At 37.1% G+C, this 17,900-nt stretch overlaps 1 protein-coding gene across 1 annotated transcript in view; it reads left to right on the forward strand.

The window, feature by feature from the left end:
• STT3B (STT3 oligosaccharyltransferase complex catalytic subunit B) overlaps positions 1-17,900 on the forward strand; it is a 51,139-nt gene that overhangs the window by 10,447 nt on the left and 22,792 nt on the right. Inside the window, exons 2-4 of the mRNA XM_030966803.1 lie at positions 11,930-12,038; positions 13,757-14,044; positions 15,750-15,815. Coding sequence (XP_030822663.1) covers positions 11,930-12,038; positions 13,757-14,044; positions 15,750-15,815 — 463 coding nt within the window. The remainder of the gene's footprint in view (positions 1-11,929; positions 12,039-13,756; positions 14,045-15,749; positions 15,816-17,900) is intronic.

Below are 17,900 nucleotides of genomic sequence, written 5' to 3' on the forward strand. Positions count from 1 at the left end.
ATTTCTGTACTAACATTTGTGACAGCTTCAAAGCATATGTGTGTAATAGCAAGCTTAGCTTGTGGTTAAAGTGTTCCCCCACCTTCACATTTTAAGGTCATTTCTAAGCATTCATGGGATTCTACTGAAATGACAGAGGAGCACAGTGAAATAGTTCAATATCTACAGTAGAGTAAGACTAAGCAATACTAGAAGTTTTTTCACGTAATGAGGAAATGAACGTGTAACTTCAATTTCACATTGTACATGGCAGGAATCTAATATTAATTATAAATACTGTCTTAAATGCTGAGCACTGCATCATCACAGTACGCTTAATCTTTAGCATTTCTGTGAGAATACTAAAAAGCAAATAACATTTTATTATTACACTTGTGTTTCCTGTGCAGAGTCTTTAAAGAAATACTTGTAACCATAAAGTACAATTCTTAACAGGTTACATTAAATTCAGCGAAAACTTTGGGTTTCTTTGTAATTTGGACTTACTTGAAGCAGTAAGAAAGATACAAAATAGAAGTAGTTCATAACTCATTTTAAATTCTGCTTACCGTACTTACTTGAGACGAAATCAGACACTGAAAGTATCTGAATGCAAAATATGGTTAGAAAGATAAACTCCACTCTGAATTATGAGGAAGGATGAAGGCCACTTTCAGTTTTCAGCTACTTTCCTGGTCTTTGTTTATTTTATTGGTAACATCCTATTCCCACACTGATTTGCTCCAGTGTGAAAATATACAGTCACTTTGCATGCATCTGGAACTCTTTTTGCCCTTAGCTAGGGGCCATCATCCCTTCTGTTGGATTGTATTAATAGATGTGGATACTTTTCATCTGCTTCAGAATAAATTCAGTTAAAATAGTTGAGGTCATGGAATCATTTCGATTGAAAAAGACTTCTTTGAGCAATGGGTCCAACCATTAACCCGGCACTAGCATGTCCCACCTCTTTTAAACACTTCGAGGGTTGGTGAGTCAACCACTTCCTGGGCAGCCTGTCCAGTGCTTAACAGCCCTTTCAGTGAAGAAATTTTTCCAAATACCTAATGTAAATCTCTTCTGGCGTAACTTGACATTTCTTCTTGTCATTTTGCGTGTTACTTGGGAGAAGAGGCTGACCCCCACCTGGCTACAACCTCTTTTCAATGGTTGCAGAGAGTGATAAGGTTCCCCATAAGCCTCTTTTTTCTCCAGGCTGAACAAACCCAGCTATTTCAGCAGATTCTCACAGGCCTTGTGTTCCAGGCCCTTCACAAGCTTCACTGCCCTTCTCCGGACTCACTTCAGCACATCAGTGGTCTTTTTCGTCCCAAAACTGAACACAGGATTTGAGGTGTGGCCTCACCAATGCTGAGCACAGGATGACAATCACTGCCCTGGTCCTGCTCACCACGCTATTGCTGATGCAGGCCAGGATGCCATTGGCCTTCTTGGCTGCTTGGGCAAACATGGGCTCACGTTAGCTGCTGTTGAACCAGGTCCTTTTCCGCCGTTCAGCTTTTCAGCCACTCTTCTCCAAACCTGCAGTGTTCAATGGGGTTGTTGTGATCCAGGTGCAGGACCCAGCACTGCAACTTGTTGAACCTCATATAAGTGGCCTTGGCCCATCATTCCAGCCTGTCCAGATCCCTCTGCAGAGCCTTCCTGCCGTGCAGCAGATCAACACTCCCACCCAACATCTGCAGACTGACTGCGGGTGCACTCGATCCCTCATCCAGATCATTGATAAAGAAATTAAACTGGCCTGGCCCCAACACTGATCCCTGGGGAACACTATTTTATCGCTGCTGACAGGATGCAACTCCATTCACCACCACTCTTCAGGCTTGGCCATCCAGCAAAGAGTGTACCTGTCCAAGCCATGAGCAGCCAATTTCTCCAGAATGCTGTGGGAATGGTGTCAAAGGCTGCACTAAAGTCTAGATAAACAACATTCACAGTCTTTCCCTCATCCACTAATTGTCACCTTGTCACAGGAGGAGATCAGGTTGGTCAAGAGGTACCTGCCCCTCATAAACCCATCCTGACTGGGCTTGATGCCCTGATTGTCCTGTATGTGCTGCGTGATTGTGCTCAAGATGATCTGCTCCATAACCTTCCCTGGCACCAAGGTGAGGTTGACGGGCCCGGAGTTTCCTGGATCCTCCTTCACAACCTTCTTGTAGGTGGACATCACATTTGCTGACTTTGGTCTACCAGGATCTCACTGGATAGTCTGGACTGCTGGGAGGTGATTGAAAATAGCTTAGTGAACGCTTCTGCCAGCTCCCTCAGTACCTTTGGGTGGACCCCATGCAGCTTTGTGTGTGTTTGAGTGGTTGCTGACCATTTCCCCTTGGAGTATGGGGGCTTTATTCTGCTGCTCATCCCAGCTCTCGGGGAGCTGGGTACTCAAACAGCTGGTCTTACTGTAAAAGACAGAGGCAAAGAGCCATTAGGTACTTCATCCTTTGTCATGGTTTCCATCCACAACCAGCAAAGCCTGGAGTTTCTCCTTAGCCCTCCCTTTGTTGCTGATGTATTTATAGAAGCATTTTTTGTTGTCTTTTATGGCGTCTTTAGAGCGGTTTGCTTTTTAGCTGTGATTCAAGCTAATTTGTCCGATTTGCGGACAGAAGCGGATTAGGAGCGCTTCTGCACTCCTTTTAGCTAGCAAAGGTTAGTTGAAGGGTAACTGTCACAGCTAAATTTGCATGTATAATTTGGTACAAGGCATCCTAGAGTTGGGAATACTTTTTTTTTACCCTTACGCCTTCCCACTTCGGGCTTTATTCATATGTTTTTCTTTTCAGCTTTATTTGTTTAGGGCGTAATTACATCTGTCTCTAGGTTCCTGCAAACCCTGTGTATATTGTTTGGTTTGTTCTGCAGGTAGTTTTATCTATATATATACATACCCACAGGTGAAAATTGTGTGATTGATTCTACAGTCCTTGGGAATGCAATGATCGTGTCTATTTATGCCGGGTTACTGAAGGGTTAAGCAGAATTTGAGCAGACATATTCAAGTTAGATGAAATTAGGTCTTCAACCTGGTGTTAATCACAGGACAGAAATTCTTCAAGTTAGGCTGTGTCTGTTCTGCTCTGATGATGCTTTGTATTATCCACCCTGAAACAATTTCTCTTTTCCCAGCAGTAATTGTATTAAAAAGTCAGTAAGTCAATACAGCAACAGGTGGAGTTCAACAGGTGCACTATGAGAGATCCAGATTCTTGGACTGAACATGATCTACCTGCCAAGAGACCAATGGAAAGAAAGTATAGTCAGAGAATTCAGGCAAGGTAGACCGACCTAGATGCAGGATGAAGAATAGCAGATGCATTAAGAAATGTACTGAAGAGCAAATATGTAAGGATTTTTGGATGAAAAGCTACCTTATTTTAACTTGCTAAACTGACTTAGATGTGCAGCCACCACACTGTAGATACTTTTAATTCCTGTGAGCTAAAGAACTTTATGTTGCCATAATTTGTACAGAGGGATTTGATGTCTAATGTCTGAATCTGGCTGGATTTACCCTTTGTCATGTTACAAAGTTCAAGTAACAGACTCTTGACAATTGAGGGTTGTACAAAATAATTTCTGCTAAAGCTCTTCTGTGGTGCTATAGCTGTTTAAATGTTCTGCCAGAAATAAGATTGTCAATGCTTAAATATCATCTGTGATGCGAGGGATCTGGAGCCTTTCTAAGGGTCCTGTTTACTTTTTTCCAAATACAAGACATGGTGTCTTGTATTTGTATTTTACAGGGTAGAAGCAGTCTGCCAGGCCATCTTGCATCCAGACTGATTTCTTACATTTCACTTAATGGGAAGTGAAGTTGGTTCAAATACATTTTGGGTGTAGCTGGTACTTTCTCAATTGCCACAGCATTGCAGCATATAGGTGACTTTTTTATGTAATAGAGATGAAGGCTGTGCCACATACTTCCAAGAAGTTAAAATATAATTAAAAGACCTGCAATGAACAGTAAATTTCCTTTTTTGCACTCTGCATTTCAGACTATTACAAAAGTTGCTGTTCGGTTCTGCACACATGCTAGATCTTGCTACAAGATAGCAGGTGTTTTTGGGATCAGTTTAATAGGAGTCCAGTGTAGTTATTTAGGAATTACAGGTTGCTTTTCTATACTAGGAGACAGTGAAAAATGTGGCTTGGAGCTAGCTGCCTCTGTTCCCTGTAACTTCTCATGAAGCAGTCATGTTCACCTCACTGATTTTTAGTACCAGATTTTTCACAGAAAGGATATTTTGCTCTTAAAATATATTGTTCAGCTAATAGCCTTTTAATTCTTCCTTGCCAAAGCAGATCCTCATGTATTAGTCTTTAACTTGGAAAACCTTGGAGTTAAGCTGTTTCCATCATGTTTAAAACAAATACAGCACAAATTTGATCTGGAAAAACACCCTCTTGAACATATTCTTGAATTTTGTGCAAAGCTTTCACAGTTGCAGCATACAAGGCTTATTGTGCCACAGAGTAGCCCAAAAGCATTTAGAAAGAAACAAACATAGCACTATAGGGTTTTTTGACTTTGTGGTAGTTAATACTGTGTTGAGGAGAGAATTGGTGCCTCTCAAGAAGCTGATGCTGTCAAAAAGTACAGAACCAACACTGTCATCAATTGGATGCCAGTTGTAGTGGGGTAAAGTGTATGTCCATCCATAAAAAAGAAAACAAGCATTCCATTTTTACCTGTAAAAATTTCAAATTATTCTGTTTCCATCTTGTCTTTGAAACCTCTTGGGAATTTTGACTGTCCCAAGAAAAATGTCATCATCACTTTCTTCTTAGGTCTAAAATGTTGTTACATGTTATGAATGGCAGAATTCGCTGGCAAAGTATGCCTTTTAATATTGATAAAACCAATGCTTTGCATAATAATTTGCCTTGAGATATAAAATAGTTCAAAAGCAAGACAGAGAAAAAGTAATAAAAAACCTAATAGGCATCAGGGGAAGTGTCTGAAGTTGTAGACAGATATACGCCCACTACAGTGGTGATGGGAAGCATATCGTGGTTTCAGATGGTGATATATTGTGTGAAAAAATACAAATTGTGATCATGGAGTGCTCTCAAAAGCTCACAGTTTGTTAGCAAAAATACTGGAGGTGCCCTGGGTTCTCTGAAGAAGCTGAGTGACTGTATGCTCCTTGTAGAATTTTTTTATCATTAAGCTACTGGCAGCATGCAGTTCCTGATTTTAGCACTTGCTAAGCGTAACATCCGATTGCGGGCAGGGAAAATACCATGCCAAGTAGTGGCAGTAGGAAGGCTGTAATCCTTCTTAAACACATTGGGGACATTCTGATATTCTTAATGGTAATTCTTAATGGTTATTCTATAAGCATTCTGGTATTCTTCGAGATTTCCATTGAGCTTAGTTGAGTGTTGGGCCTGAAAAAATGTGTGCCGTGCTGATTGTGTCATCCACCTTTTTTTCTGACTTGGCTTTCTCCTGGTTTACCTTCAGGGATTATTCTAAAGGTATTACAAAAAGGAGGAGTTTTGTTTCTCAGCGAGATGCCAAGGACAGAAATTTCTTCCTCCTTTGACTCAAAATTTCCATCGTTTTTGAAGTTAGGTGGCCACATCGCTGCAAAGCTTCCTGCCATTTGGTTACATCATCATTCTTACTAAGCTTTGTATAACAAGGGAGACTTTGCCACATTTTTCTGAGGGGGTGAAATCTGAAATCAGAAGCAGGTCCATGGCCAACTTTGAACCTGAGGAAACTCAGAATGGCAGTACTGCTGCCAATTCTTTTTTCTAAGGTTTGTGATTGACAGTCAGCTTGAAGGACATGTATTTCTCTTTTCAAATGGCCTTACTTGCATCAAAACCCCTACAGATCATTTGAGCCTCTCTAAGTGTAGGGCAATCTCAGTAGCCATCACAAATACTTGATATTGTCTCAGAATGCTGAGTAATTACATATCCAGATATTTTATATAAAAATGTAAAGACTAAACAATTAAAAATCGCATATTTAACCCCCTAAAACCATCAGAATTAGGATGATATTAAACTCTGCATCAGTCAAAGCTTTTATTTTTTCTTTCTCGTGGACTTGCCTTAGCAATCATCTTTCAATCAAGTTTCGCAACAACGGTGCAAACCTGTTCTGTGTCCCTTATGAAAGATGGGGGAGAGTTCACGTGCTCATGACTCCCTGGGTGGTTGTTGTCTGGTGTGGTACAGAAACTTGGGTGTGCAAAGTGATAACAGTTTCCCCATAAAGACATGGTAGATGTCTATCCAGAGAAATTCCAGAAAAAAAAGATTTGTGGTCACATAAGGACTTTAAAAAAAATTAAAAAAAAAATATAATGTGCTAATTAGGGTTTAATTGTATAGTGTAAGTATTAGACTTAGGACCTAATAAAACCATTCCACTGACATGAATGTAAGTTAAAAAGAAAGGAATGTGAGATTTTTCTGAAATAAAATTGCCTGGTCATTCTTCCATTCTGCAGAGTTGTCAGTTTTGGCTCAAGTAAACAGAGGACCACCCTCTATCTCATGGGTTCTTACACATGAGAGAGGTAGAGCTTGGTTTATGATTTCTTCAGTCTTATTGTGAGGTCTAACGCCTCAGGTTTGGATTGTGGGCACTAGGAAAGGCTCTTTATGTGTCATAAGTATTTTTTCCTGTAGGTATTGCTGCTCCAAAGGTCTAATCTTGATTATGTGAAAATGGCTTAAATGTCCACAAGGTTATAAACACAATACAAATAACAATTTTCCTGATGAGAAAGACTTCCTTAGTGCCTTGAATTCATTATGTGATTGATTGGTTCTACGCTTCCATTTTAAAAACCTTATGCAGAACTCAGTGTGTTAATTGCTCATTTGCAGATAAAGAGCTCAGAATGAGACTTGCAGGATCTTGTGCTTGTAGTATAGTATGTGGGCAAGCAGGTGTTTTAAAATTCAATTTGGAATACTGTATATATATGTTTCTTTGTTTCAATGGAAGTTACTGAAGTTTCTCATTAGATTTTTCATAAAGTGCTGCTGAATGTATTCTTCCTTTGGATGCAAAGAATATGTCGGATATGGAGTCAATCTGCAGCTATCTTTTTCAAGAATCTACACTTGCCATCTCTAATTAGACTCTGTATGGCCAAATTGATTCTGTAATCTACATTTGCATTAAAAACTGACTCCTAGAATTACTCCTATAGCTTGTAATGTTCACAGTTTGTATCTTGTCATTTTTCTGAGTTTGCAGATGTGAAAATTTTGTGCATCTGCAGCTGAAGACTTTTAAAGCACAGAAGCCTTTATAATTGAAGGCTTAGAAAATTTTCAACAGATTCTGCTTGTAAGGAGATTACATATTCTCAGATGACTGTAAAATGCTGGATAAAAAGTCTAGATGATGGGGCAATAATAGCATGAAATTGATTGGGGTTTAGACAGTCACCATTCCCACAAGAAGCAACACACTGATCTTGCACTCTCTTGGAATCGAGGGGTCAAATGAATTCCATTGCTGTCAGTGTAATTTGCCTTAAGTGTTGTTAAGATGTGGATGAAGTAACTTCACTGCCATACATGTGTTATTCTTTTCTATATGTTCTTATTTCTCAGTAGGCTGAATTTTATTTTAATACTCACCTTAAATAGTACTTTGACGTTCCTAGGTTTAGTATTTCCTTGACAAAGACGTCTCTTTATAAATATAGCAGTAATTGTTGCTGTGAAGTGCTGGAGAATTCTGTAGCTCCTGGATAGAGAGTGATTGCTGTGACTAGCATTAAGTAATTATCCTACAGTATTGCCTTGTGTCATCAAAAAGGCAGTTCATAGCAAGGAATAAAAATCAAACCTAAGCATGAACAGATAGTTAAGATTATGTATTAACAGTGCATAATATATATAAGTGAAAACTTCACAGGCTTTGCTTTGCAAGCTGCCTAGTTAAGCTTTCTAAATTAATGTTGCTACTAAAAAAAAGATTATGCCTCTGTTTCAGTTATTTTGCAGTTGCTGCTTATACTCTGTTCTATGTTAAAATATATGAAATGAGAACTGTATTTTTATTAACTTACCTCCAGTTGTCTACTGAACCAGCTGTAATGTAGGTATCTCCAACAGGGCCACTAAATTAATGGTACCATACACAGAGCATTTAGGTGATCATTAGAGCATCCCCCTCAAGGTTCAAACTACAATACCAGCCTCGTTTGGTGGTTAGGACTTTAAATTCTGAAATGTACAAAGACTTAGGATTGTTTATTCCTTTAAAGCTTAGCTTGGAGAAGGAAATAATTCAAACTACAGACATGACAGAAAGAGGCAAGGAGAACAGCAGAACATCACTTTTTCCCCTAGAATGTTGACTGAAATAAGTCAGTGCTTCCTGGTGTCAGGCCCTTTGCTGAATCTTAGCAAGTGTGGATATTCTTTGCAGCACGGACTGAGAACTTGAATATTTTACTCAGGTTTTCTAGCTAAGTATTTAATTAAAATGTGCTTCACATAATTTTGTTCTTTATTCTTCTCAGGTCTGTTTCAAATCGACTTGCCTCAAGGGGTGAGGGAGAATGAGCGGGAATATTGGGAAATGGGTAATCTGTTTCCATCCCTCAAGATCAGATGGATGTGAGGGTTGAGGGTGGCAGAAAAGGGATCCTGTCCTTCGCTCTGGTTCTGTCACATCATGCTGCATACTGTTTAGTCAGTGCAACCAGCAGTGTACTTCAGTTCCAGTGTCTCCTTGGATAAGATGGAACAGGTCAGAAGGAGGGCTGGATAAAACCCTAAATACCACCTCTTCTTGCTGCTGCTGCAAGTGGAAGAATTGGGGCAGGCAGTGACCCCCAAACCTGACATGCAACCCCAACCCAGCAGTGGCTGTTCTTGCCTCTGTTCTGATTGCTTCCTCAGCTGCAGCCCCTGAATCTCCCAGATGCAGGTGCAGGCAAAGATGGCAGCTTTTCTGATATTTTCCAGGGCTGTTTTACACCCCTGTGGAACCTATAGATAGTTGCAGGTACTGTGATAGCATTGCAGTAGAAATGCAATACCACTGTGCTGCCCTTGAAGCACAGTTTGAAAAGTACCAAGATAGTAAGGAGGTGTGACTGGTTGCGATGCTCGCTATTTGTTAGCAGCACTCTCTGTCCTAGCTTAAAGGGAAACAGTTTCACAAGGCTCAGGCTTGTCCCTAAAAAAGTGCTCTGAAGGGCTAAGTAATACCAGAGCATAATACTGGCATCATCATATGAGTGCCAAACTAGACTTTTGTCTGGTGCACTGTCCATTGCTGCCAGTTTGTCCATGCCTGAAGCTGGCTTTGATATGCAACGTCACAGCAATGTTTTCCTGATGTGTGCATAGGTTTATGTTGACATTTTAACTTATTTTTGTTTGCAGCTAACCTAGTGGGAGGTGAAGTGGGCACTTTTTTTTTTAAGTCAAAGTGAGGTGCTGAATTAAGCTTCTAAATATTTTTATTTCTAGTTTTTGTGTCTAGAAGGTTGTTTCTTGTTCTCACGGGTCTTCTCACAATATACTGTAGTATCACCCATAATTTGTCGCAGAGATATCCCCAGCTGTAACTGCATGCTTTCATTTGTGCCAAAAGAATCACTTTTTTGAAAGAAGGGCTAATAGATTTGTGTCTGTCTATGAGTATATTAGGAGGGAAGATTAAATTCTTACTTCTGAATTGGTAGAAGTAAAATGCTGTTACATTGCATTTCAATTTTAAGTGGTAATTCATTCTTATTAAAGACTTAATGGGATGCTGCCAAAGCTCAAGACAGTTGTTCGCATCCTTCTGAAGTCAGTTACGAAGCTTTGCTAATTGGAAACATGAGGGGAATGTCAATATGTATTCTTCTTGCCTATTTCGTTTGTTTAACTAATCTTTTGATGCTGTAAAAGTAAACATTAGTCATACTTTTGTAGCCTCTGTGAGTTTGAATCATGATTTAAAAATTCGAAAGTAATTCGTGTTAGTAAACATCTTACTTGGTCCCATTTTTAAGTTCTGGGATAACAATATTTGGTGGGTTTTCAGTGTTTTCAGTCCTGTCTGTAGCTGGATGGATTCTGTGTGTCCTGTGCAATATGAAACTCCTGATTTGTTACAAACCATACTGCAGGCACTTGGCACTAAACAAATTAACAATAGACCTTGCTGTCCTAAGATAAGAGGCTAATTTTACAGGTACAGCATTTCAGAGATCACATTAGAGTTGACAGTTTAGAACTGGAGAATTAATTAATATTTAGAAATCTAGTCAAACGGGAATAGTTGTAGGCTTATTAGAAACCAATGTCACATTGCTGTTTGAATCAAAGATTTCTAGGTCTGAATGACTGATGTTAGTGTGAATTTTCTTATATAAACATGACTAATGACTTCTGAAAGCCCACAGTTTTATCAGCTAATATATCCTCTATAAATGCTTATTTAACAGATATAAGTGTTCCTGAAAGTACTTCACTCTGTTATTTACTTATTTTTAATATAATTTGACTGATGCTGTGACAGTTCAGACACTTGAAACATGCAAATTTGCTGACATCTGAACCTGAATTTCAGTTCTTTTTTTCTTCCACTGTGTAGATGAAGAATTTGCTCATGACTTCAATGTGGTTTTATTTCAGATACTACTTGTACTGATTAAACAATTACAAACTTGATGGGGTTTGCAGTCTTAAATGACCTTAGCTTTATTCTGTGGAAATTAATTGGTTCAAAGTAAACCTGTGATATTTTGGGAATCTTAGATACGCAAAAGAATTTGAATTAGTTTTAAAATTTTTGTCAGAAGGGATGCATATTTCTGATATAAGGGAATTCTTCCATAAAATAGATAAAAAGAAAAACACACACAGTCTTTTCTAGGCTTGAATTCTAGCAATGTCTTTGGAAGTCTTTTTTGGTGGTTTGCCCATCTAACCTTTTGTCTGTTGTAGTATTCCATTTAGTTACCTGAACTTCTATTTAACTAATGAATAAAATCTTTAATACTTCTTTAAGTAATGAATTTCACATGCTTAACTGAATTTCAATTAGAGTATCTATTAGAAGGGTTGGCTTTGTGAATGTTGCTTGTTTTTGAAGCTGTGTTCACCTAGGCTTTTCTCTACCTAAACTTTCTCTAGCTTCACATTCTCAATATCTGTAGCCTTTTTAGTTTGGCCGTTGAATGAGTGATCATGAAAGACTTGCTCTTTTATGATGACATACACTGTATTGCTTCTTGCAGCCTGGTACTTAATTTCAAGAACTAATGGATATTTTAATAGTTTAAAAGTTTTGTTATCAAATGTTTGAGATATTTTGTGCCAGGAAGGTGGAAGATGAATGCCTTAATAGCAGTCTGTTGGTGTTTTTAAATGGTTTTTATACAGTGTGGAAGGCTGAAGTGAAGGTGTGCATGAGAGACCTTTTGTTGTACAAGAAATTCTCTGCAGCAGAATATGTACAAACTTTGAAACTTTATGTACAGAGGTTCTACATTGTGTAAATTCTTACTGATTGAAATAAGGCCACTGGTTTGATAGTGTGAACAAACAGACTGTATTCCTGTTGCCTGTTATTGAATGAGTCACCTGTCAATTTTACATGAAGTAGGGCAGCTGCTCGTGTAGCTATCCTGTCTCAGAAAGGGAGTCTTGCCTTGACTGCATGTGATAGACTGTAGTTGAAAATTAATAGTTTTAGAAAGGAATAACAAAAATAACCAGAGTACTGTATCAGAGTGAAAGAAAACCTTCTAAAGTTTATGCACAAAAATGAAGTCACCAAAAACTGTAAACTGTCGTCTGTATTATATGCACTGGCTGAGAACTTAGTAATTTACTTCAAAACTCTGCAGGTTTAGAGAGGACCACTGTACTTACATAGTAAATGAGATGCTAAAGCTCTTGATTTTTATCTTACCCTTCTGTTTCTTTCTAGGTTTAACTATAGATCAACACATCATCTTGCATCTCATGGCTTTTATGAATTTTTAAATTGGTTTGATGAAAGAGCATGGTATCCACTAGGAAGAATAGTAGGTGGAACTGTAAGTATTGTAATAATACGTTTATTTTTTAAAAATCAATTTAATAAGTAAAAAATAATGAAAGGTGACTTTCTAGGAAGTTTTTTGAGCTTTCAGTACAAATATGATGTTGATAAAAGGAGACTCTTAATAAAATGTGCTTTTAATTGTCAAATTGCTGCAGAGGGAATATCGAGATGTTTTTAATTTTTAGCTGCAGAAACTAAGTCAACATGCCTTATCCAATAGCACACTGTGACCAAGAAATACAGAACTTCCTTTCATATGAATTCTAATAAGTAAAAAATAAGAGTATTGTGGCTCCTACAATTCCGCTATATGAAATCAAAACTGGAAAAACTTTGAAAAGAATTTTTTTTAAAAGTCATTACCTAAATCTCTTAAGGTACAAGTTTTAATCCAGTTATGTATGCTGAGTAGACTTCATGTGTGTATGGAAAAAAGTTAGGATTTCACTGGGAGAAGACCTTGTGAAATTAGATCAGTGTGCCACCTGTACAAAGCATCAGGACTAGTTAAGATTGCTATCAATGCAAGTCACAAGACAGGAAAGGTGTACAAAACAATGTTATCAAGTCAAAATGCAAATATCACTCATTGGAATAGCTTTAGTAACACTAAGTAATGCAGCCACATGTTTCCTAATGTATGAAAGTTCATTAAAGCTTTTTAATGCCAGTATATACCACTTAAAGGTATAAGTTTGTTGTAGCAGTTAGATCACCATTGTTTTAGTATCTTCGAGGTACTGGACACTCTGTGCGACATTTAAGTGCATGTTTTTCATACCTGTCTTATACAAAATAAAACCTCTTAAGAAAAAGAACTGAACTATTTGCAGAGGAATGTTCAGTCATCTGTTAATTTAATTTAGTCCAATGTCCTTCCTAGTTTTTGAAAGAAACTAAGGCAGGTGAAGTACATATTAACTTGTCTAGGATGTATTGATTTTTCTGATGTTGATAAATGTGGGAGGGTAGAATTCCTATTAAGATTATTCTAAAGTTCTCTAATATTCTATGGTGGATTCAATAGATTTGTGTAAGTCTATGCTACCTTTCCTGGTGCACATCTTAATTCAGTTTTTACAGGAGTTTGTTTTAATCCTCCATCCAAAGATGTCTACAGATACCTTGCAAAAATGTAGTATTCAATTGACTGACCATCAAGTTTTCATCTTTAAAAAATTAGATCTTATTGAAGTACATTTTCTCTCACTGTTGGCACCAAGAAGTGAAAGAATAACATGGTCTATTTTAAAGGAAAATGGATATGACTGGGAAATTTTGGGTTTCTTCTTGATGTCTTAGGCTTTTGGGGCTTGTTTTTTCATTCCCTTAAAACTGGTAGCTGGCTTGAAATTCTGTTGCAAATTTTGGTTTCTGCTTCCATACCTTAATGACAAATTGTTTTCATTATATGATAAATGTCAAGCGAGATGGGATATTATCTGTATGCTGCTCTTTCATTTATGAAGTAGATTATATGTTATTGTTAGCATTTGGATAAAATTAAAAGAGCCTAGGGTATTCAGTGTTGTTGTCAAAACATGATTAAAGTAGTACTAAAATAATTCTGTTAGCTTATGCTAATACTCACTGCTTGTATCAGCTTAAAAATTATTGTTTAATTGCAAGTTCTCTGTAAGCATGCATACCATGACAGTTTTCTGTAATAACCTAGTGTTCTGGTTTGTTTTGGTTTTTATCTCCATGTAGGTATACCCAGGACTGATGGTGACAGCAGGCCTTATACATTGGATTTTAAATATGCTTAATGTGACAGTCCATATAAGAGATGTATGTGTGTTTCTAGCACCAGTTTTTAGCGGCCTTACAGCTATTTCTACTTTCCTGCTCACCAGAGAACTGTGGAACCAGGGAGCAGGGCTTTTAGCTGCCTGTTTTATTGCCATAGTTCCAGGTTACATATCCCGATCAGTAGCAGGATCTTTTGACAATGAAGGCATAGCTATTTTTGCACTGCAGTTCACATACTATTTATGGGTAAGTAATTGCTGAGTCTTTCACTTTGGAAAGGTTTTTTGGTTCCTCCTCCAACCAAATGACTGATTTTCTTAGAATCCATTGAATTCTTATTTTCCTCCCTCTCATCTCTCTTCCCCTTGGCTCTTGATTAGGCAAGTACTGAGAAGTCACATGATCTGAACCACTCCATAATCATGCTCTTCAGTTTGCTGTGTAAAAGCACAGTTCCACTGGAATATGTGTGTCTTGTAGTAGTAATAAAAATGATGATGAGTCTAGAAATTTAAAGCAAACAGAGGGGTTATTTGTTTTTTGGTTTGGAGGTGTTAGTGCTGTGTGCATCAAATGTTAGCCTCCTTATAAAGCTGGTGAAAAGCTATATAGATAATAGGCTACTATAGCATATTCAGAGAAGACTTTGAATATGAAATGCTTTAAATTGTCTTCTGGAAAGACTTTTGACTATATGGAGTGTCTGGGCTTTGAGTTCAGTATCCAAATTAAATGGTCAAAGCTGTCTAGAGTCAGATGTTAGTGTTTCTTGTGTGCTTAAAAAACCAGTCTTGTGTCTTATTTGCCTGCTTGCTAAAGCAACATGTCTGCCTCTCCTTAATCTGTGTAGAATTTCATCCATAGGGTAGTTTTGCAGGAAGGAGTTTAGGAAAGCTGGAGTATTTCTGGACTGTTGAACCTACTTTGGAAATAACAAAAATAGCATAACTATATTGTTAATTCAGCACAGACACTGTAGGGTACAGTCTCTTGTGTATTCTGGAATGCCTGCACTTTTCATTTAGAGGGCTCCATATAAGTACATGGTCACTACAACTTTCTCCATAATTTTGTCAAGAGTTCTGGTTTTCATAAGTAGATGCATATTCACAGATGTTTTAGCTTTAGAATATTTCAAATTTGGGATATAGTTGGTAGGAATATAATGAAGAGAATTGAATTTTTCATGACTGAGTGACTGGTGTTACTTAAATGCAGTTTTTTTAGTCTGGTTTTAGAATAAGCTGCAGCTGGAAAGGTGTGCTGTGTTTGATAACAATAATAGAATCAACCTATGTTGTTAATTTAGAGTAACTGAGATATGATAGCAGTTATCTGTTCTCATGGAATTCATATTTAACTAAACTGCAGAGTGAAATAATGTTTGCATGAACTCTTGTAGAATCAAATACATTTTATAGACAACTTTCTAGCGTTTTTTAATGTCTGTTCTTCGTTCCTGTTCTCCCTCACCACAGTCACCTCCATAATTTTCAGACAAATTCATATTCCTGGGGCAGTTTCTGGATCCTGCTAAACCTTTAGTAGTATCTGGATGCTCTTGTTAACCTTAAGTGAATTTTTTGCAGTAGCTCTTTTGTCTGTAATGGCAGAGTTGGGTCAGATGCCAGGCAAATTAAGGCATGGATGGTCTTCAGTTAGAATTATAAAGTGCTCTAACGTCTCAGAGAAAGTAGCACAGAGCTATTGCAACTACCTTTCTACATCAGGTCATAAGGCAGAGAGTTGGATTGAATGCTTTTGCTAGAGAAATGTATCTAACCTTTGTGTGTGAAAGAATTGCATTTGTGTTACAATTTTATTGGCATCAGTTCAGAAGCATAAAATATAACTTGATGCAGGCTAAAATTCTCTCAACAATTGTTTTGGGATGAAACTTTAGAGTATTGTCCAGGATTTGTCATTCATAAATACTTGGTTATTTTTCCAGGTGAAGTCTGTGAAAACTGGGTCAGTCTTTTGGACAATCTGCTGCTGTCTATCCTACTTTTACATGGTAAGGCTTTTGTATATGTAATAGCTAAACTATTTGAGTAACTTACATAAGTCATATGTTGACAAAGAAGAGAATAAGGCTATTTTCATCTTTGTTGGAGCCAGAATATAAAATTCTTGCCTTGTATTGTTATTAAAACCTTAAATATATGACTAAACAACATAGTATGTAAAGGTAAAGTATTTAAATCAACATGATTGATTGGGGGGAAAAATGAAAATATAATAACTTTACTTACAAATTTTTCCCATGCTGTGAATTAGATGCTCTGATTCAGTTGGATTTTTATTTGGGTACAGGTAAATGAAGGTATAATTTTAATGTTTATGTGTCTGTGTGTCATTACTATAATGCAATAATAATCAGAATATTTAGAATGTGAGGACAAGGTTACCTTTTTATAATTTTGGAAGCTATTTCTGTGGGTATAATTATGCTATAAAGTAAAGCTTACCACCAGAACTGATGAATGACTTCAATGTCATAATAAATGATCATAAATGCCCATTTCATTCTTGATCTATGAAAATGAAGGCTATTGCAGAGATTTTCCTAAGGGTTAACAGAGAGGGACAACACTAGTAAACATGAGGAGATAAAATGAATAGAAAAATGGAGGGAATTGGTTTTCCTCCTCCTCCATCTTCTGAAACATTACACTAAGAATTCTCTTGTTTGAGTCAAACATGTGGGTTTTTTTCCCCCAACTGATAAACTTTTTGTGGTTGTATGAAAAATAAATTACCCTCAAAATAGCCAGTGCTAGGACAGGCTAATTGTTTGGTAACAGTTAAGACTGAGGTTTCAAATACTGCTTTTCTACTATCAGGTAACTGAGTTTGCAGAAAAAAGGAGCTTCTGGATTGGTTTATGTACCTTAAAGTCAAGGTTAATTCAAAAGTTGTCTGGATGCTGTCTATTTCCTCTAGCTTTAATGTCCATTTGGTTTTCTGGGAGACTTTTGCAGTTAATATAGGAGGTAATAGCCTTGTGTTTGTCACCAAAGATACTAAGATAGCTATTTCTTGTTAAGAGTACATTTATTCATTCCATTTCTCCTCCTTTTTGCCACATTGCTTAATAGAGAGCCACTTCTTTATACACAGCATTGCTGTTTATATAGCTTTATAGTGAAAAGGTCCTGTAGCTTGGGTACATGTTTAAGTCCAGTATAAAAGCTGCAAGTAAATTTTTGAATTGTAATATTTATATACCACAGTATTTTTTTATATTGTGCCAATTTATTGGTAAGATTCTCTAAAGGTGCCTTAATAAACATACAAATAACAAATACAATACTTTCACAATTTTGCTGCTAAAAATCACACAATAACAGGTTCTTAGCATCTTGGTGTGTGGGATTGTATGTGAGTGATTGATTGTGAGAGTATGTGGTGATGTGTGTACATGGTATCTGAACTTAAGAATCAATGTAATCATGACAATCAATCCTTATATATAAATGGGGGTGCTGTTAATTTCCTTTCAAGTTCTATCAGCTCGTGAAAGGTTCAGATTCATCTGTAGCTTAGCTTCACATCTCAGTGAATAGATGTTAGAATTTTATTACTTGTATCTGCATCATCCCACATATGATGGCCTTCCCTACATTGTATTTACCTTTTGGAAAGAGTTTTGTGGAGTTGCCCTTCTAGATATTTTGCTTAAGTATACGTTTAGGACAAAACATAATTTTCTATTTACATTTCTATTTTCTGTTTTTTATTTACATCTATTTTCTATGTTACATTGTAATAATTTGTCTTTCTCTGGTGGAGTTAGTAATTTTCAGTGTAAGTTGGAAATTAAATCAAATTTAGTTTAAGCTTTGAGGTAGTAAGAGTTCAGTCCTTGAATGGGAAATCTGGACAACAGCTTGAAAGGCAAAGGGATATTGCATGAACTGACAAATCTTTCCTGATAACTAAATCTTCCTTAGAATATATACCTAACTCACTGTGGTAATTTGACTCATAGCCTTGCATTGGATTCAATATAGAGAAGGGTGTTTTCTCCTTGGATTTATATTTTTAGCCTTTGTTTTACTTCATCAGCTTCTGCTTCATATGGCTTTTCATGGCAAGG

This window comes from Camarhynchus parvulus, chromosome 2 (assembly GCF_901933205.1).
Source record: "Camarhynchus parvulus chromosome 2, STF_HiC, whole genome shotgun sequence".
Taxonomy (NCBI): Eukaryota; Metazoa; Chordata; class Aves; order Passeriformes; family Thraupidae; genus Camarhynchus; species Camarhynchus parvulus.